Here is a 15,800-nt window from a genome sequence, read left to right on the forward strand (position 1 = left end):
TGACACGACTAGAAATCAGTGGTTAAGTTGTATTTACAACACTGTTCCAGAACAGTTCGACCCAAATATCCAGATGTGTGCAGCACATTTTATGGAGGACTGTTTCCTGATCCTGGTAGAGTAGACTACAATGCCGGCTGCTCTTACTCACGTAAGTACGTTTTCATTTAAAGGATTTGCCACTGACGATTCAAACGCGAGTTTTGGGTAGTGTAAAGTAGCACTTGTTGTTTGTCATTTCTCCGATCACAAATGCAGACAGAGTTTTATGTTTACGCGGTTTTATGTTAATGCAATGCAACGCGTAAAAAGACAGTTTAAGTCATTATAATCCGTAATTATGTCCCCACTGGATGCAACAAATGCCTCGTTTGTAATGGGTTTTAATGTTTCTGAATCATCGCTCCGGCCGGACAGGGCATCACAGTATGGTGAGGGGCGTAACATTTCCGTCACACGCTTGAGGTATTCGGCCAATCACAACGCACTGGATAGCTGGCCAATCAGAGCACACCTCGCTTCTCAGACCGATGAGCTTTGTAAAAATCAACACGTTTCAGAAAGGCGGAGCATAGAGGAGAAACAATAATGTACAGTAGAGGAAAATAATGTGTTTTTTTAACCTTAAACCGCATAAACACATTTCATTACACCAAATACACAAAATAATGTTCTTTTTAGCAACATCATATGACCCCTTTAAGACCTTTTTAATACCACCTTATATGAAATTTAAGACCTAAACCTGTGATGGAAATACACATTATATTACATACATATATGTAATATTTAATGTGTTTAATGCGAAAAGAAAACAAAATGTCATCGCTGTCATAAATGCGTTTTATTATTACGATATACAGTGAACTTTTCATATCAGCAGACAATATTCCAATATCCCAGGACTTATTTACCTTTATTAAGGCCTATATAATCTTTTAAATTTTTTTACCTTTTTAAATGTATGCATCATCTTTCATGTTAATTTCTTACAATTGATCAATTAATTAAATTTACACTATAGGGCTGTTCCCAGTCAAATTAAATAATTTACACTGCAAAATTACAACTGCAATAAATAATGTTACGAGATTAATGTTTAAAATACATTTTTGAGCATACAAATAAGAAATGGTGGAGGGAAAATGCATACTTTTAAACATACTAAACCGCCAGTAGGTGGCGGTAATTCACTTAGTGAGTTATTACGTCGTTCATTCAGCTGATTCGTTCAAAACGCTGAATCATTCAGTAACAAAACACCACCAAGTGTTGCTTGGAGAATGTGCAATACTTCTGTTGTGATCCTTGCTTGGAACTATTTTCGTTGGTGAAATAGAGCAAAACAGTATACATTGTGTCTAAAATGTAAGTTTGTTTGTTTTATTTCTTTCTTAACGCCAATCCAGCATCTATGGCTATATTCAAGGCGAGAACCAGTTAATGCATACACAAGTCGATCCATACACAAGTCTCGTCTTGTCCGGGGACAATTTAGAATGTTCAGTTAACCTAACCTGCATGTCTTTGGGCTGCGGGAGGAAACTGGAGCACCCGGCGTAAACCCACGCAGACACAGGGAGAACATGCAAACTCCACACAGAAGTGCCGGGGCTCGAACCGGGGACCTTCTTGCTGCGAGACAACAGTGCTAACCACTGTGCCGCCCCTAAAATGTTAACTACTTGTTTATTGACCTGTGTGACATTTGCGATCGTGATAATAATTTTCAGCAAAATAGCTCCCTTGTCATAACTATATCATGTTATAAACTACATATTTTGAAATTTTCTTTATAGGGTTGCAAAAAGGGGGAACATTTCCAGTAAATTTCGGAAATATACCAGAAATTTTGGCAACTTTCCAGGGTTTTTTGGAATATTCCAGGGATTTTTGTAAAGTTTCCGGAAATTTTCCACCCCTTTGCAACCCTATTTCTTTATGCATGCTGTTACGCTCTTTTGTTTAGAAGTCTCTCACATGGAGACAGGCAGCGCGACCTTGATACCAGAAATACACTATCCATTATCAACTGCCGTTTACGTTGAATGTAACATTAATAAAATTAGAAGAATCATTCTCGCATTTCAATGCTTCAATGGTTATTTTTTGTCACTTAGGATTTAAGCAGTCTATTTGTCCGGTCGGGCAAGTAAAAAACCCATTTTAAACCAGCTAGCTGTAGCTCAACCTGTATTTTTTTACTACGTAACTAACATTACCGTGGGGGGAAAATAACAAAAAAACTGTTCGGTCTGTCCAATGATTGTAATGAGTCACTCCGTCACACTGGATATTTTTTTAGCTGTAACGTGACCAAAAATATTTAAGACCCATCGAATCTGAATTTAAGACTTTTTAAGGACACCCTGTAAATAAGGTCGCCAGCAAACCCTTGCATTGCCAGTGATTCTGCCTGAGGAGATTCAACACATCCGTACCTTCAATCTGCACAGACAGGATGCCCAGATCCCGCAGCTGCTGCTGGTTGTTTTGAGCCAGGAGGCGCAGTCGCTCGGCTGCCTCTCGGGGGATGTTGAAAGTGACTCGTACGCTGTTCCACGGCTCCACGCGCTCGGGTTCGAGCCTCTTAGTACCTTTATTAGACAAAGCGAGGAGTACAGGAGCAATATAAGCCAACTGAGATAGGAAAAAAAACATTAAAGGCACCAAAACAAATAAAATTAGACTTTAGGGCTTTTAGTCAATGTCTGTTAGGTTTAAAATACAATGCAAGAAAAAAACTGGACTACTAGCCCATATACTAAACACTGAGCAAAGACAGAATGACTCTATATTTTTAAAATAAACATTTACATTTAATGTACAGACCTTAACTTCAATGAATCTTTGCAGAAATCAATTTTTCCAGCAACAATGAATCAATTTTCATGCATACGAGTAATAATCATAGTTTCAAGCCAAATCTTGACCTAGTAAGAGCATATCTGGCATCTCCTGTAAGATGGTATCCAGCTTCTCCTGAAAGTCTTCATCATTCATGTTCCCTTTGAAGGCAACATAAATCATGGAGGTTGTGGTAGGGCTGCAGGAGCCATCGTCTCCATCTTCCACTCCGAGTCCGGAGTCGTGATCCGTGAGTGGGACGGCTCGAGGAGATTGTGCATCCAAGCAGAGCTGATGCGCCATAGCCCTTCACCAAAAGAGCTGCGTAGCCTCTGGAGACGGTGACACTGCTAAAAGAGAAACCACAAGATCAGTCACCACTGATAAGAAACCCTTATCTGCATATCCTAAATATTAACGTCATAATTATATACAATATATGCTGCCATGCAAACAAGACACAGCCAGACTTATTATACATGGAGATAGAAAAAAAAATTCCAAGTACGTAGAAATCACCATTCAACGATTCACTCAACTCACAATTCTGATTTCACGATTCGATTCACGGTTTTTTATTTTATTTTTCACAAAATGAGATTTAAGACTCAAGATTAAATGTGCCCTTTTATTATTGCTTGGACAAAATGCTGCACGTTTCTTTGTGAAATTGAAATATAACACTATAATAATATACTAATATAGCACTTGCATATTACTGCTCTTTTGTTGGTTTTGATTGCTTCTATTGTCCTCATTTGTTAGTCGCTTTGGACAAAAGCGTCTGCTAAATGACTAAATTTAAATATAATGTAAATGTAAATAACAAAACTACATTGAAATTTTAAAACAAGCCCCAAATCAAATAAATAAGTAACACAAATAAAAGAAATCTCTTTGTATAAACAAAGTAAGGCTTTGTCTGTGCTCTAGCATTGATCTGAGGCTCAAGGACATTCAAGATTGTCCATAAAAATAAAATAAAATTTTGTTTAAAACGCATGTGCCAAGTGGTTTTGAAATGTACTTTGTATTCATGTTGGTTTATATGGTTTCAGAAATATAAACCATTTTCAGGAAATATTTAATTTCAATGACTACAAATGTGTCGTGGTATAACCATCAAATAAAAAGTACTAATATTGTTTCCTTAAAGGCGTCATATGATGCTATTTCAATTGTTCCTTTCTCTTTGGAGTGTTACAAGCTCTTGGTGCATAAAGATCTGTAAAGTTAAGTGGTTAAACGGATCGTAGTTGATCCCTGATCCGTACGGACCAAGCTCAACGGTTCGGCACGCATGTGATCCGCGGATTAATTGCAAAATTTAACCATAATAGATAAAGTATAAGTTTATAATTTATTTGTATTTACACAAGCAAGCGAATTTTAAACAATTCTAGAGAGAAAAGGTGAAAGGGAACTCGATTAGTTACTCGAGCGCTGTTCTGTTCTCTACGCGCACACATATGAAGCACGCACACGCGTTTCAAACGGCGCACGAGCACCGAACTGAATCCTCTTCTGAATCCTCTGAACAGACACATACACATAAAATTATGACAAAATACACATCTCGACAATCATTCAGGTAAACGCTGTCAGTTATGTCTCAAGTGAATGAAAACAGCTGAGAAAGAAATTGGATGTGATGTATATCATTATATCGGATCCGTGAATCAGGTCTTAAAGGGACAGCGGCCTATAAATACTGCTGCTGTCATTAATGATCATCAAACAACAAAACAGCTGTGATAAAAATCTAGATTTAATTTATACAGTGAACACTATGCAGTGTTATTTTCCATAATTATTACATTTTTGTATTTGAATACTACCAACCTTATTTTATTTGTAACATATTCTGTTGTATTTATCTCTGCTTGTAATTTGTGTATTTGCTCTTATTTTTACTGGCTGTCCTCTTGTCTCTTTAATCATGTTTAAACTTTCTTAGTTAATCTAGTAGTATTTGTTGTGGTATCAAAGAAGTACTTCGCTTTAAGTAATAAATGGAAAGCAAGTTAAATTGAAATATTTCTATTTTCTTGCTGATCCGAAAAATGATCCGATCCGTGGATCAAAAACCATAAATGTGATCCGAACCGTGAGATTTGTGATCCATTGAACCACTAGTAAAGTTGAGCAGCTGGACTGAGTCTCGTCCTGCTGGGAGACGGCATCACAGTATGGTGAGGGGTGTAACATTTCCATCACACGCTTGAGGCATTCGGCCAATCACAACGCACTGGATAGCTGGCCTAATTTATGATGGATTTAAATTGTGTTCTAAATACCAAAACTCATGTTCTGAGAAAATACTTTTGCACGAATAATAATGATCATTGATGTGAACGTGATTCGTCTGATGCCTTTGGAACATAGACGGTAACGACAGATCAAACAGTCCATTGGCTGGTTTGAACAGGTCCATCAGCCTTCATGATAACCCCTTTCGTGCTCTTCCCAATATTGTGACAAACACCATATTTAAAAGATAGAATTTGAAGGAAACTGTAAGATATGCACGTTTGATTTTCAAATCATATGTTGGTGGGTGGGACTTAGTTATATGGGTGGGACTTGGGTGGGGTTAGGGTTAGGATATAGGTATAAAAACGAATGGTGTCACGTAGATGGAATATGCATGGAAATGATATGCAGATTACGTTATGCATAATAAAACTAGGCGTTGTAAACTCCATACATGGCTATTTCGGGGGGGAGATGCATGTACGCACAATCTTCCGCTGACTGGGTATTAAAAAGGGAATTGTTCGCAGGTTCTGGCGTACTCATGGCTTTATAAATCTGAAAACTTTTGTATGTACGCAAAATCTAGCTTTTGTGCGTACGCACACATTTAGAATGAAATCTACGTAAAGTTTTATACATGAGGCCCCTGGAGACTGAGCGCTCATGCACACTCGCAGCACACACACATAACGGCAGGTTCAGACATACTCCGTGTGCAGTGCGTATGCGGTGCATATTTTTTTTTCACGCTCATGTTAACGGATTTTAAAGTGTTCACACTGCACACGGTTGCGGTCCGGCAGTGCGTTCCAGGAGCTGTGCCAAGATAGTTTCCACTGCACACGCTGAATTAAAGTGACAGCGCATTGTTTGCAGTAAATGCAAAATTACACTATAAATGCATATAATTCAAGTCTGTGTTTCACAGCCACCACATATGGCTTGTTGGCTAGTTTTAAAGGAAAAGAGCACCTTTAGATAAAAAAGGCAATAATAGATGGCACTCGTAGAGGCTGGGCTCGCAAAATTTCAAAATCCCTGGTAGCCCTTCGGGCACATACTCTTCAGATTTTGGTAGTCCGAAAATTTATTTAACTAGCCCAAATAAAAAAATTTAAAAAAAACTTTTTTTAGTAAAATTTTTTTTTATTATATATATATATATATATTTATTTATACAACAGTAAACTTTTGTATTTTTTGTAAGACTTATAGTGCATTTAAGTTGTCTATCACTAGTAAAGCTTAACGGATATTCTGGGACGATGTGCTAAATTATGTTAGTAACATGCTAATTTATGCTAGCTATGTGCTAACCATGCTAGCAACATGTTAAAACACGCTAGCTACATGTTAAAACATGTAAGAAACACGTAAAACATGCTAAATCATGCTAGAAAAATGCTAAGACATGTTAAATCGTGCTAAAAACATGATAGAAACATGTCAAAATATGCTTAATCATATTAGCAACATGCTAAAACATGCAAGAAACGTGATAAACATGTTAAATCATGCAAAAAACATGATAGAAACATGCTAGAAAACATGACAGAAACATGTCAAGATATGCTTAATCATTAGCAACATGCAAGAAACGTGAAAACATTGCTAAACCATGCTAAAAACTAGGGGTGTGCGATATATATCGTCTGCGATAATATCGTAATTGTTGTTTTAACGATGTGTGATTTGACATTATCGAGTATTTTGCAAAAACCATTCAAAACAGCCCTACAGAGCGCACGCATACATTACGTGAAGTCTAGACTAGTGCGTGTGCGCATTTAGTGTGTTTTCTTTCACTGCAAGATCCAGGCTATTAAAATGCATTTAGAATGATCACAAATTCAAGACATGATGGCAGAACATTTATATATTTATACCACTTCATATAGTTATTCAATTTCACACGGAAGAGTGCCTTTTTCTCCAAATATTACCATGATTACAAATGTGACATTGAATTCAATAAACAATAAGTTAATTAAGAGACTTACGGTTTAGACACCATATTGCTTGTTTTTGCTCTACTTTGCAAGCTACAGCCACAGCGCTGTTTTGTGTCTCTGAGCAACACGACGGTGTTTCGTTCCTGAATGAATCAACCGTTTAAATGATTCGGTTCAATCCCAATGATTTTATTTGCTTTAATTTCAAATTTCTTCTTTTTCTTTCTTTGATTTTTTTCATGTTTTAAATCATTTCAAATATCAGTATTCAACGTTTTATGTTTAATATATCAAAACATTATTTATGCATGTGTAATTGCAGGTTAAATGCATTCATGTCTTGCGTTAAACACAATACATGTGTGTAAATGCATCTAAATGCTACTTCAGATGCAGCTTCTGTGTTGATTTAATTTGCTCGGTAACAGCCCAAATGTCTTATTATTCTAATTCACTGATTAAATGTAAGAATTTGACTCAAAAGATAATGGACACTTTTAGAAGAAATGGCTTTATAAAGGTAAAAATGCCAATAAAATGCAAAAATCAGTTTAAACTTATTGGAAAAGGTTAATTTCTATCAGTATGAACTGACCAGCACACAGAATATGAAGAATATTAAAAGCATTAGGAGTCAGCTGTCTTCGGCAGTCCTTAAGGTACCAGCACAATAACACACTCAGCAAAATATCGTCTAATTATCGTTACCGATAAAATCCCAGAAAACATCGCGATATCGTTTTGTGTCGATATCGCACACCCCTACTTCATACAGTATTTAATAACACACAACAATACGATACAACAGGAGTCAGTGACTGAGAAAAGCTGTTATGTAGTGTAATGCTAATATAAGTAACAGTACAGCAGCGGTACAGGGAGGGTATCAAATGCTAACACCATGACACTTTGTACTGAGAATGAGAAGTCAAATAATGCTCCGAGGTGAGTTTCGCTGCTAAATAACCGCGATGCAACCTGTAAACATCCAATACATAACCTCTAATAATATATCAGTATCCTTGCCGTTACTGAGGACTTAACTGAGGAGCTTCGTAAGGGTTTATTTCTCTAGCATTAGCATTAGCAATATCAAAACAAAGACAAACCGCATCGTTTAAGCTAAAGACAAACAACACATTATAATGACTTTAAAGCTCATGTCTGGTACACGCAGCCCTAACAACAACACCGCAGTGCACAAGTGAAGTATTACTATTATTATTATTATTATTAGGAGTTTCCTTCACGCAGGCGAACTAAAGTATTAGCTATACAAACACAGTCAGCCTCGCTAATATTAGCCTCTTGCGTCCATGCAGCGCACGCACTTACATGTTAACCTCGCGGTAATGTTTCTGTAGGGCAAGGAGGGGTCAGATCTCACCGTTATCAGTCCATCAGGAGAGGGTTTGCTGCAGTAAACAGGTCTGTGCTAGCACACGCTAGCGGCGCCGTCGCGAGGCGGCTGTGCGCGGCAGGTCAACGCTCGCGCCGGCGACAGAGGGTTATGAGCACACACCGCTCTGTTGTGATCATAAACTGTACGGTTATGATCACAGAAATATGATCGTGGCACAGAGATCACTAGCAGCACAACACCAGGGTGACTGAAGGGGCGGGGCGGGGCCTAGTGACCGGAAGTGAACGCGTTTCAGAGCGGCGCGGGGTCCGCTTCACTGGGTTGTTGTATCCTTGAACAACAGTGTCGGGGAAAGTTACTTTTAAAAGTAATGCGTTACAATATCGCGTTACTCCGCAAAAAAGTAACTAATTACGTTACTTAGTTACTTTTTATGGAAAGTAATGCGTTACGTTACTTTTGCGTTACTTTTAAAATCTGGACAGGGCTTGCTTGCTTGTTTTTAAATTAAAAAAGTAATATTTCTGGCAAATATAAAAGCCTTTTCACACCAGAAGTGAAATGAATAAGCCTCAGGCTGAAGAGAAAATGCAGAAGAAGAAATATCAACACACAAAAAGTAATGCGTTACTTTACTAGTTACTTGAAAAAAGTAATCTGATTACGTAACTCGGGTTACTTGTAATGCGTCACCCGCAACACTGGTGAAATATGTATAATTTTTATTTATAGAGTAATGACCACGCCACTGATTATGACAACAGCTTCATTTTGATTTGTGAATTTTATTTTGCAGCTTATGCATGAATATATTGATTCTTCACTTTAGTTTCATTTCAAATTTCTTAATGCAAAGAAACGTTTTCAAGTTAGTTATCAATAGTTTTACTGTATGCTTAATCCTTTTTTTCTGAATTTGTAAAGCAATGCATGCATTGGGGGTTATGTTTATTGTTTTTTTAATATGCTTACGTTTTACACTTATAAATAATTGTGTTCAATTTTATTCTAAACTTTCACTCATATGAAATATCTTTAGTCCTTCCAGCTTTTTACATCTCAAGGACTCCTGCATTCTGAAATGAATGAGTTTGGAAATAATGCAAAGAAACTACACTACATATGCATATTAATTCTCCATCGTAATCACCGTCATTGCAAAGCTACTAAACACAATGGTGCTGTTACAGTGCAATAATATTCAGTTGTGGCAGAAAATACCAATTGTGCCTATAAACAGGAAGCTCACTTCACTTTTAAATAATCAGCTGATCATCTCTCAGAAATATGTGCATAAACTAAAACTTATTTTACCGTTTCCACACCGAAGAGAAAATGCAATACAATTATATACATCAAGAAACTGACATCCACAATTCAAAATACAACTGTAAAAGGTAATAATCATGGCATATATTAAACCGCATCTGAGAGCATATTAGTTTCTATATTACCATTTTACAACTGGCATTCTCTCGGCTTCATTCATTTTAGACCATTTCCTTAATGATTCCAGGAGGGTTTGATCGGCTAATAAAATAAGACCATATAGTTACTATTTTGTTACCACCCAACCCTCATTAATCATTATATAATATGTACAATCATTCATTCGTAAACTGGAGAAATTATTCATGTAACATTCACTTCAAGTAACATTTACTCACATTTGTGAAGATACTTCTTCATGAAGACTTCAAGAGACCTTGCAAGGTCTTGCAAGATATGAAAAAAATCCTTTAATTTGCCTTTATCTACCTCCAATTCGCATATGGCATAATCCTACACAACCCTGAAGGAACTACTAATTATGATAATGAAGAGGCTAATACAAAACTATACAGTACTAGTTAAAGTTTGGACACACTTGACTGAATTTGTTCCTTATGATCTTATGAGTTAAGGAAAAGCAGCCAGCAGATGACCAGCACACAAGAAACACCTTCAGTACTGTTTATTTTACTTAAGCACAAGATGCTCCACGTGAGGTTTTTTAAGAGAAGTGTGCTCAGCTGAACTCTAGATGAAGGCTGGCGACTGAATAAGCTAAATATGTTGATTTGTTTGACATTTTCTGGTCACTACATATTTTGCACACTTTCTTTTGTGTTATTTCACCGTTATAATTGCTTTACTATAATTCCATAATGAGGAAAATATCAAATATAATTTGAAAATATAATAAATAAAGAGCAGGTATGTCCAAATGTTTTGACACATACTATATGTGTTGGAACCGTTAACCAGTTAAAGGAGCAGTGAGGTACCCTTTGAGGTAAAAAAACAACAACAACAAAAACAGCTGTCTTTTACAATTTGTCATCATTGCGTGTGTGTGTGTGTGTATGTTGCTGTTTTTGTGGTGGGGTAGCAGGGAGCGGCTCATTTCTATCTACCGGACACTGTCCACCTATTTTGGTTATCAACTCTATCCTTGGAACTTGTTAACCTCATAACGTCCCCAATTAGTGCACAAACAGCTTTGTAGCACAGAGTGTGTGTGTGTGTGTGTGTGTGTGAATCTAGGGCATGGACATGGACAGCGCAGAGGCATCAGTGCTGCGAGGGTCCTTCACACCGATGATCAGGTCATTGGTCCTCCGGGTCCCTTCTACCAGTGAGATGATGTCCACCTTACACACATCATGACCCTTCTGCATCAGAGACTTCACATCCGCCTCAGCAAAATTAGCTGGAAAAAAATCACACAATCACACATCTAGTCAAAAAATCACACAATCACACATCTAGTCAAAAAATCACACACTGTAGTCAAAATATCACATCTACAGTCAGAATCACACATCTGCAGTCAAAAATCACACATCTGCAATTAAAACCACACATCTGCAGTCAAAATAAACATCTACAATCAGAAATCACACAACAATCACATCTAGTCAAAAATCACACATCTGCAGTCAGAAAATCACACATCTGTAGTCAAAATCACACATCTACAGTCAAAATCACACATCTAGTCAAAATCACACATCTGCAGACAGAAAATCACACATCTGTAGTCAAAATCACACATCTGCAGTCAAAATAAACATCTACAATCAGAAATCACACAACAATCACATCTAGTCAAAATCACACATCTACAGTCAAAATCTAGTCAAAATCACACATCTAGTCAAAATCACACATCTGTAGTCAAAATCACACATCTGCAGTCAAAATCACACATATGCAGTCAAAAATCACACTTCTCTAATCAAAATCACACATCTGCAGTCAAAATCAATTGTCTGCTGTCAAAATCACACGTCTGCAGTCAAAATCACACATATGCAGTCAAAAATCACACTTCTACAATTAAAATCACACATCTGCAGTCAAAATCCCATCTGCAGTCAGAAATCACACAACAATCGCATCTGGAGTCAAAAATCACACATCTACAGTTAAAATAACACATCTCCAGTCAAAATCACACATCTACAGTCAAAATCACACACCTGCAGTGAAAAATCATACATCTGCAGTCAAAATCACACATCTGAAGTCAAAATCACACATCTGCAGTCAAAAATCACACGGCTGCAGTCAAAATCAACATCTACACTCAGAAATCACGCAACAATCACATCTACTAAAAAAAACACATCTGCAGTCAAAAATCACTCATCTGCAGTCAAAATCACTCATCTGCAGTCAAAACCACACATCTGCAGTCAAAATAAACATCTACAATCAGAAATCACACAACAATCACATCTAGTCAAAAATCACACATCTGCAGTCAGAAAATCACACATCTGTAGTCAAAATCACACATCTGCAGTCAAAATCCCACATCTAATCAAAATCACACATCTGCAGTCAAAATCAATCGTCTGCAGTCAAAATCACACGTCTGCAGTCAAAATCACACATATGCAGTCAAAAATCACACTTCTACAATTAAAATCACACATCTGCTGTCAAAATCCCATCTACAGTCAGAAATCACACAACAATCGCATCTGTAGTCAAAAATCACACATCTACAGTTAAAATAACACATCTCCAGTCAAAATCACACATCTAATCAAAATCACACATCTGCAGTCAGAATCAATTGTCTGCTGTCAAAATCACACATCTGCAGTCAAAATCACACATATGCAGTCAAAAATCACACTTCTACAATTAAAATCACACATCTGCAGTCAAAATCCCATCTACAGTCAGAAATCACACAGCAATCGCATCTGTAGTCAAAAATCACACATCTACAGTCAAAATCACACACCTGCAGTGAAAAATCATACATCTGCAGTCAAAATCACACATCTGAAGTCAAAATCACACATCTGCAGTCAAAAATCACACGTCTGCAGTCAAAATCAACATCTACACTCAGAAATCACGCAACAATCACATCTACAAAAAAAACACATCTGCAGTCAAAAATCACTAATCTGCAGTCAAAATCACACACCTGCAGTCAAAATAAACATCTACAATCAGAAATCACACAATCACATCTAGTCAAAAATCACACATCTGTAGTCAAAATCAAACAACTGCAGTCAAAAATCACACGTCTACAATTAAAATCACACATCTGCAGTCAAAATCACATCTAGTCAGAAATCACACAACAATCACATCTGCAGTCAAGAATCACACATCTGCAGTCAAAATAACACATCTCCAGTCAAAATAACACATCTCCAGTCAAAATCACACATCTACAGTCAAAATCACACATCTGCAGTCAAAATCCCATCTACAGTCAGAAATCACACAACAATCACATCTGTAGTCAAAAATCACACATCTACAGTTAAAATAACACATCTCCAGTCAAAATCACACATCTACAGTCAAAATCACACACCTGCAGTGAAAAATCATACATCTGCAGTCAAAATCACACATCTGAAGTCAAAATCACACATCTGCAGTCAAAAATCACACGGCTGCAGTCAAAATCAACATCTACACTCAGAAATCACGCAACAATCACATCTACTAAAAAAAACACATCTGCAGTCAAAAATCACTCATCTGCAGTCAAAATCACTCATCTGCAGTCAAAATCACACACCTGCAGTCAAAATAAACATCTACAATCAGAAATCACACAACAATCACATCTACTAAAAAAACACAACTGCAGTCAAAAATCACACTTCTTCAGTCAAAATCACACATCTACAGTAAGAAATCACACAAGAATCACATCTGCAGTCAAAAAAATCACATCTGCAGTAAAACATTTACCGTCTGCAGTCAAAATCATACATCTACAGTCAAAAATCACACAACAATCACATCTAGTCAAAAATCACATCTTCAGTCAAAAAAAATGTCTGCAGTCAAAATCACACATATACAGTCAAAAATCACACAACAATCACATATCTAGTCAAAAATCACACATCTGCAGTCAAAATCACATTACATTTACAGTGATTTTCAAAATCAATTGTCTGCAGTCAAAATCACACATCTGCAGTCAAAATCACACATATGCAGTCAAAAATCACACTTCTACAATTAAAATCACACATCTGCAGTCAAAATCCCATCTACAGTCAGAAATCACACAACAATCGCATCTGTAGTCAAAAATCACACATCTACAGTCAAAATCACACATCTGCAGTCAAAATCACACATATGCAGTCAAAAATCACACTTCTACAATTAAAATCACACATCTGCAGTCAAAATCCCATCTACAGTCAGAAATCACACAACAATCACATCTGTAGTCAAAAATCACACATCTACAGTTAAAATAACACATCTCCAGTCAAAATCACACATCTACAGTCAAAATCACACACCTGCAGTGAAAAATCATACATCTGCAGTCAAAATCACACATCTGAAGTCAAAATCACACATCTGCAGTCAAAAATCACACGTCTGCAGTCAAAATCAACATCTACACTCAGAAATCACGCAACAATCACATCTACAAAAAAAACACATCTGCAGTCAAAAATCACTAATCTGCAGTCAAAATCACACACCTGCAGTCAAAATAAACATCTACAATCAGAAATCACACAACAATCACATCTAGTCAAAAATCACACATCTGTAGTCAAAATCACATATGCAGTCAAAAATCACACGTCTACAATTAAAATCACACATCTGCAGTAAAAATCACATCTAGTCAGAAATCACACAACAATCACATCTGCAGTCAATAATCACACATTTGCAGTCAAAATCACACATCTGCAGTCAAAATCACACATCTAATCAAAATCACACATCTGCAGTCAAAATCACATTACATTTACAGTGATTATGTGCCTCGTTGGGATGGCACCACAAGGCGCCGTTCACTTGCAGAATGCAAGCTTCTGGAGGACGCATAAGTTTGAACTAGCGAGTTAAGGTATATTGGTACAGCGCCAGTGGTGGTCTTTCAAATCAACATCTACAATCAGAAATCACACAACAATCACATCTACTAAAAAAACACAACTGCAGTCAAAAATCACACTTCTTCAGTCAAAATCACACATCTACAGTAAGAAATCACACAAGAATCACATCTGCAGTCAAAAAAATCACACATCTGCAGTAAAACATTTACCGTCTGCAGTCAAAATCATACATCTGCAGTCAAAAAAAATGTCTGCAGTCAAAATCACACATATACAGTCAAAAATCACACAACAATCACATATCTAGTCAAAAATCACACATCTGCAGTCAAAATCACATTACATTTACAGTGATTATGTGCCTCTTTGGGATGGCACCACAAGACGCCGTTCACTTGCAGAATGCAAGCTTCTGGAGGACGCATAAGTTTGAACTAGCGAGTTAAGGTATATTGGTACAGCGCCAGTGGTGGTCTTGTAGGCAAGCATCGGTACCTTGAATTTGATGCGAGCGGCTACTGGAGTTGAGTTGAAGGTGATGGTCCTTCATCCAGCTAGAAATATCTCTCAGACAGGCTGCAATGCGAGCAGCTACCGTTGGATCATCTGGTTGAAATGAGAAGTAGAAGAAGTAGATTTGAGTGTCATCAGCATAGCAGTGATAAGAAAAGCCATGCTTCTGAATAACAGATCCTAATGATGACATGTAGATGGAGAAGAGAAGTGGTCCAAGCACTGAGCCTTGAGGAACACCAGTAGCAAGAATTTGTGACTTAGAAACCTCACCCCTCCAAGACACCCTGAAGGACCTACCTGAGAGGTAAGACTTGATCCACTGGAGTGTGGTTCCTGAGATGCCCATCTTCATGAGGGTGGACAGAAGAATCTGGTGGTTAACTGTGTCAAAAGCAGCAGACAGATCCAGCAAGATGAGTACTGAGGATTTGGAAGCTGCTCTTGCCAGTCTCAGGGCTTCAGTAACCGAGAGCAGGGAAGTCTCAGTTGAGTGTCCGCTTTTGAAGCCAGATTGGTTGCTGT

The 15,800-nt window shown here is 37.3% G+C and overlaps 2 protein-coding genes across 5 annotated transcripts in view; both read right to left on the bottom strand.

Moving 5' to 3' along the window:
• The window catches only part of ncoa6 (nuclear receptor coactivator 6), a 37,348-nt gene extending 28,626 nt beyond the window's left edge, over nucleotides 1-8,722 (bottom strand). For 2 of the 3 annotated variants that reach the window (XM_016240919.1, XM_016240921.1), the window contains exons 1-3: nucleotides 8,443-8,722; nucleotides 2,934-3,197; nucleotides 2,442-2,597 (exon numbers count right to left, since the gene is read on the bottom strand). In XM_016240919.1, coding sequence (XP_016096405.1) covers nucleotides 2,442-2,597; nucleotides 2,934-3,150 — 373 coding nt within the window. In that variant the 5' untranslated portion in view covers nucleotides 3,151-3,197; nucleotides 8,443-8,722. The remainder of the gene's footprint in view (nucleotides 1-2,441; nucleotides 2,598-2,933; nucleotides 3,198-8,442) is intronic. The other variant, XM_016240920.1, reaches the window with a different exon arrangement.
• Nucleotides 8,723-9,365: 643 nt separating this feature from the next.
• Nucleotides 9,366-15,800, bottom strand: part of LOC107557492 (gamma-glutamyltransferase 7) — a 45,946-nt gene continuing 39,511 nt past the window's right edge. For both annotated transcript variants that reach the window (XM_016240922.1, XM_016240924.1), the window contains exon 15: nucleotides 9,366-11,110. In XM_016240922.1, the coding sequence (XP_016096408.1) occupies nucleotides 10,941-11,110 (170 nt within the window). In that variant the 3' untranslated portion in view covers nucleotides 9,366-10,940. The remainder of the gene's footprint in view (nucleotides 11,111-15,800) is intronic.

This window comes from Sinocyclocheilus grahami, unplaced genomic scaffold, assembly GCF_001515645.1.
Source record: "Sinocyclocheilus grahami isolate Dianchi unplaced genomic scaffold, SAMN03320097.WGS_v1.1 scaffold604.1, whole genome shotgun sequence".
NCBI classification, from domain to species: Eukaryota; Metazoa; Chordata; class Actinopteri; order Cypriniformes; family Cyprinidae; genus Sinocyclocheilus; species Sinocyclocheilus grahami.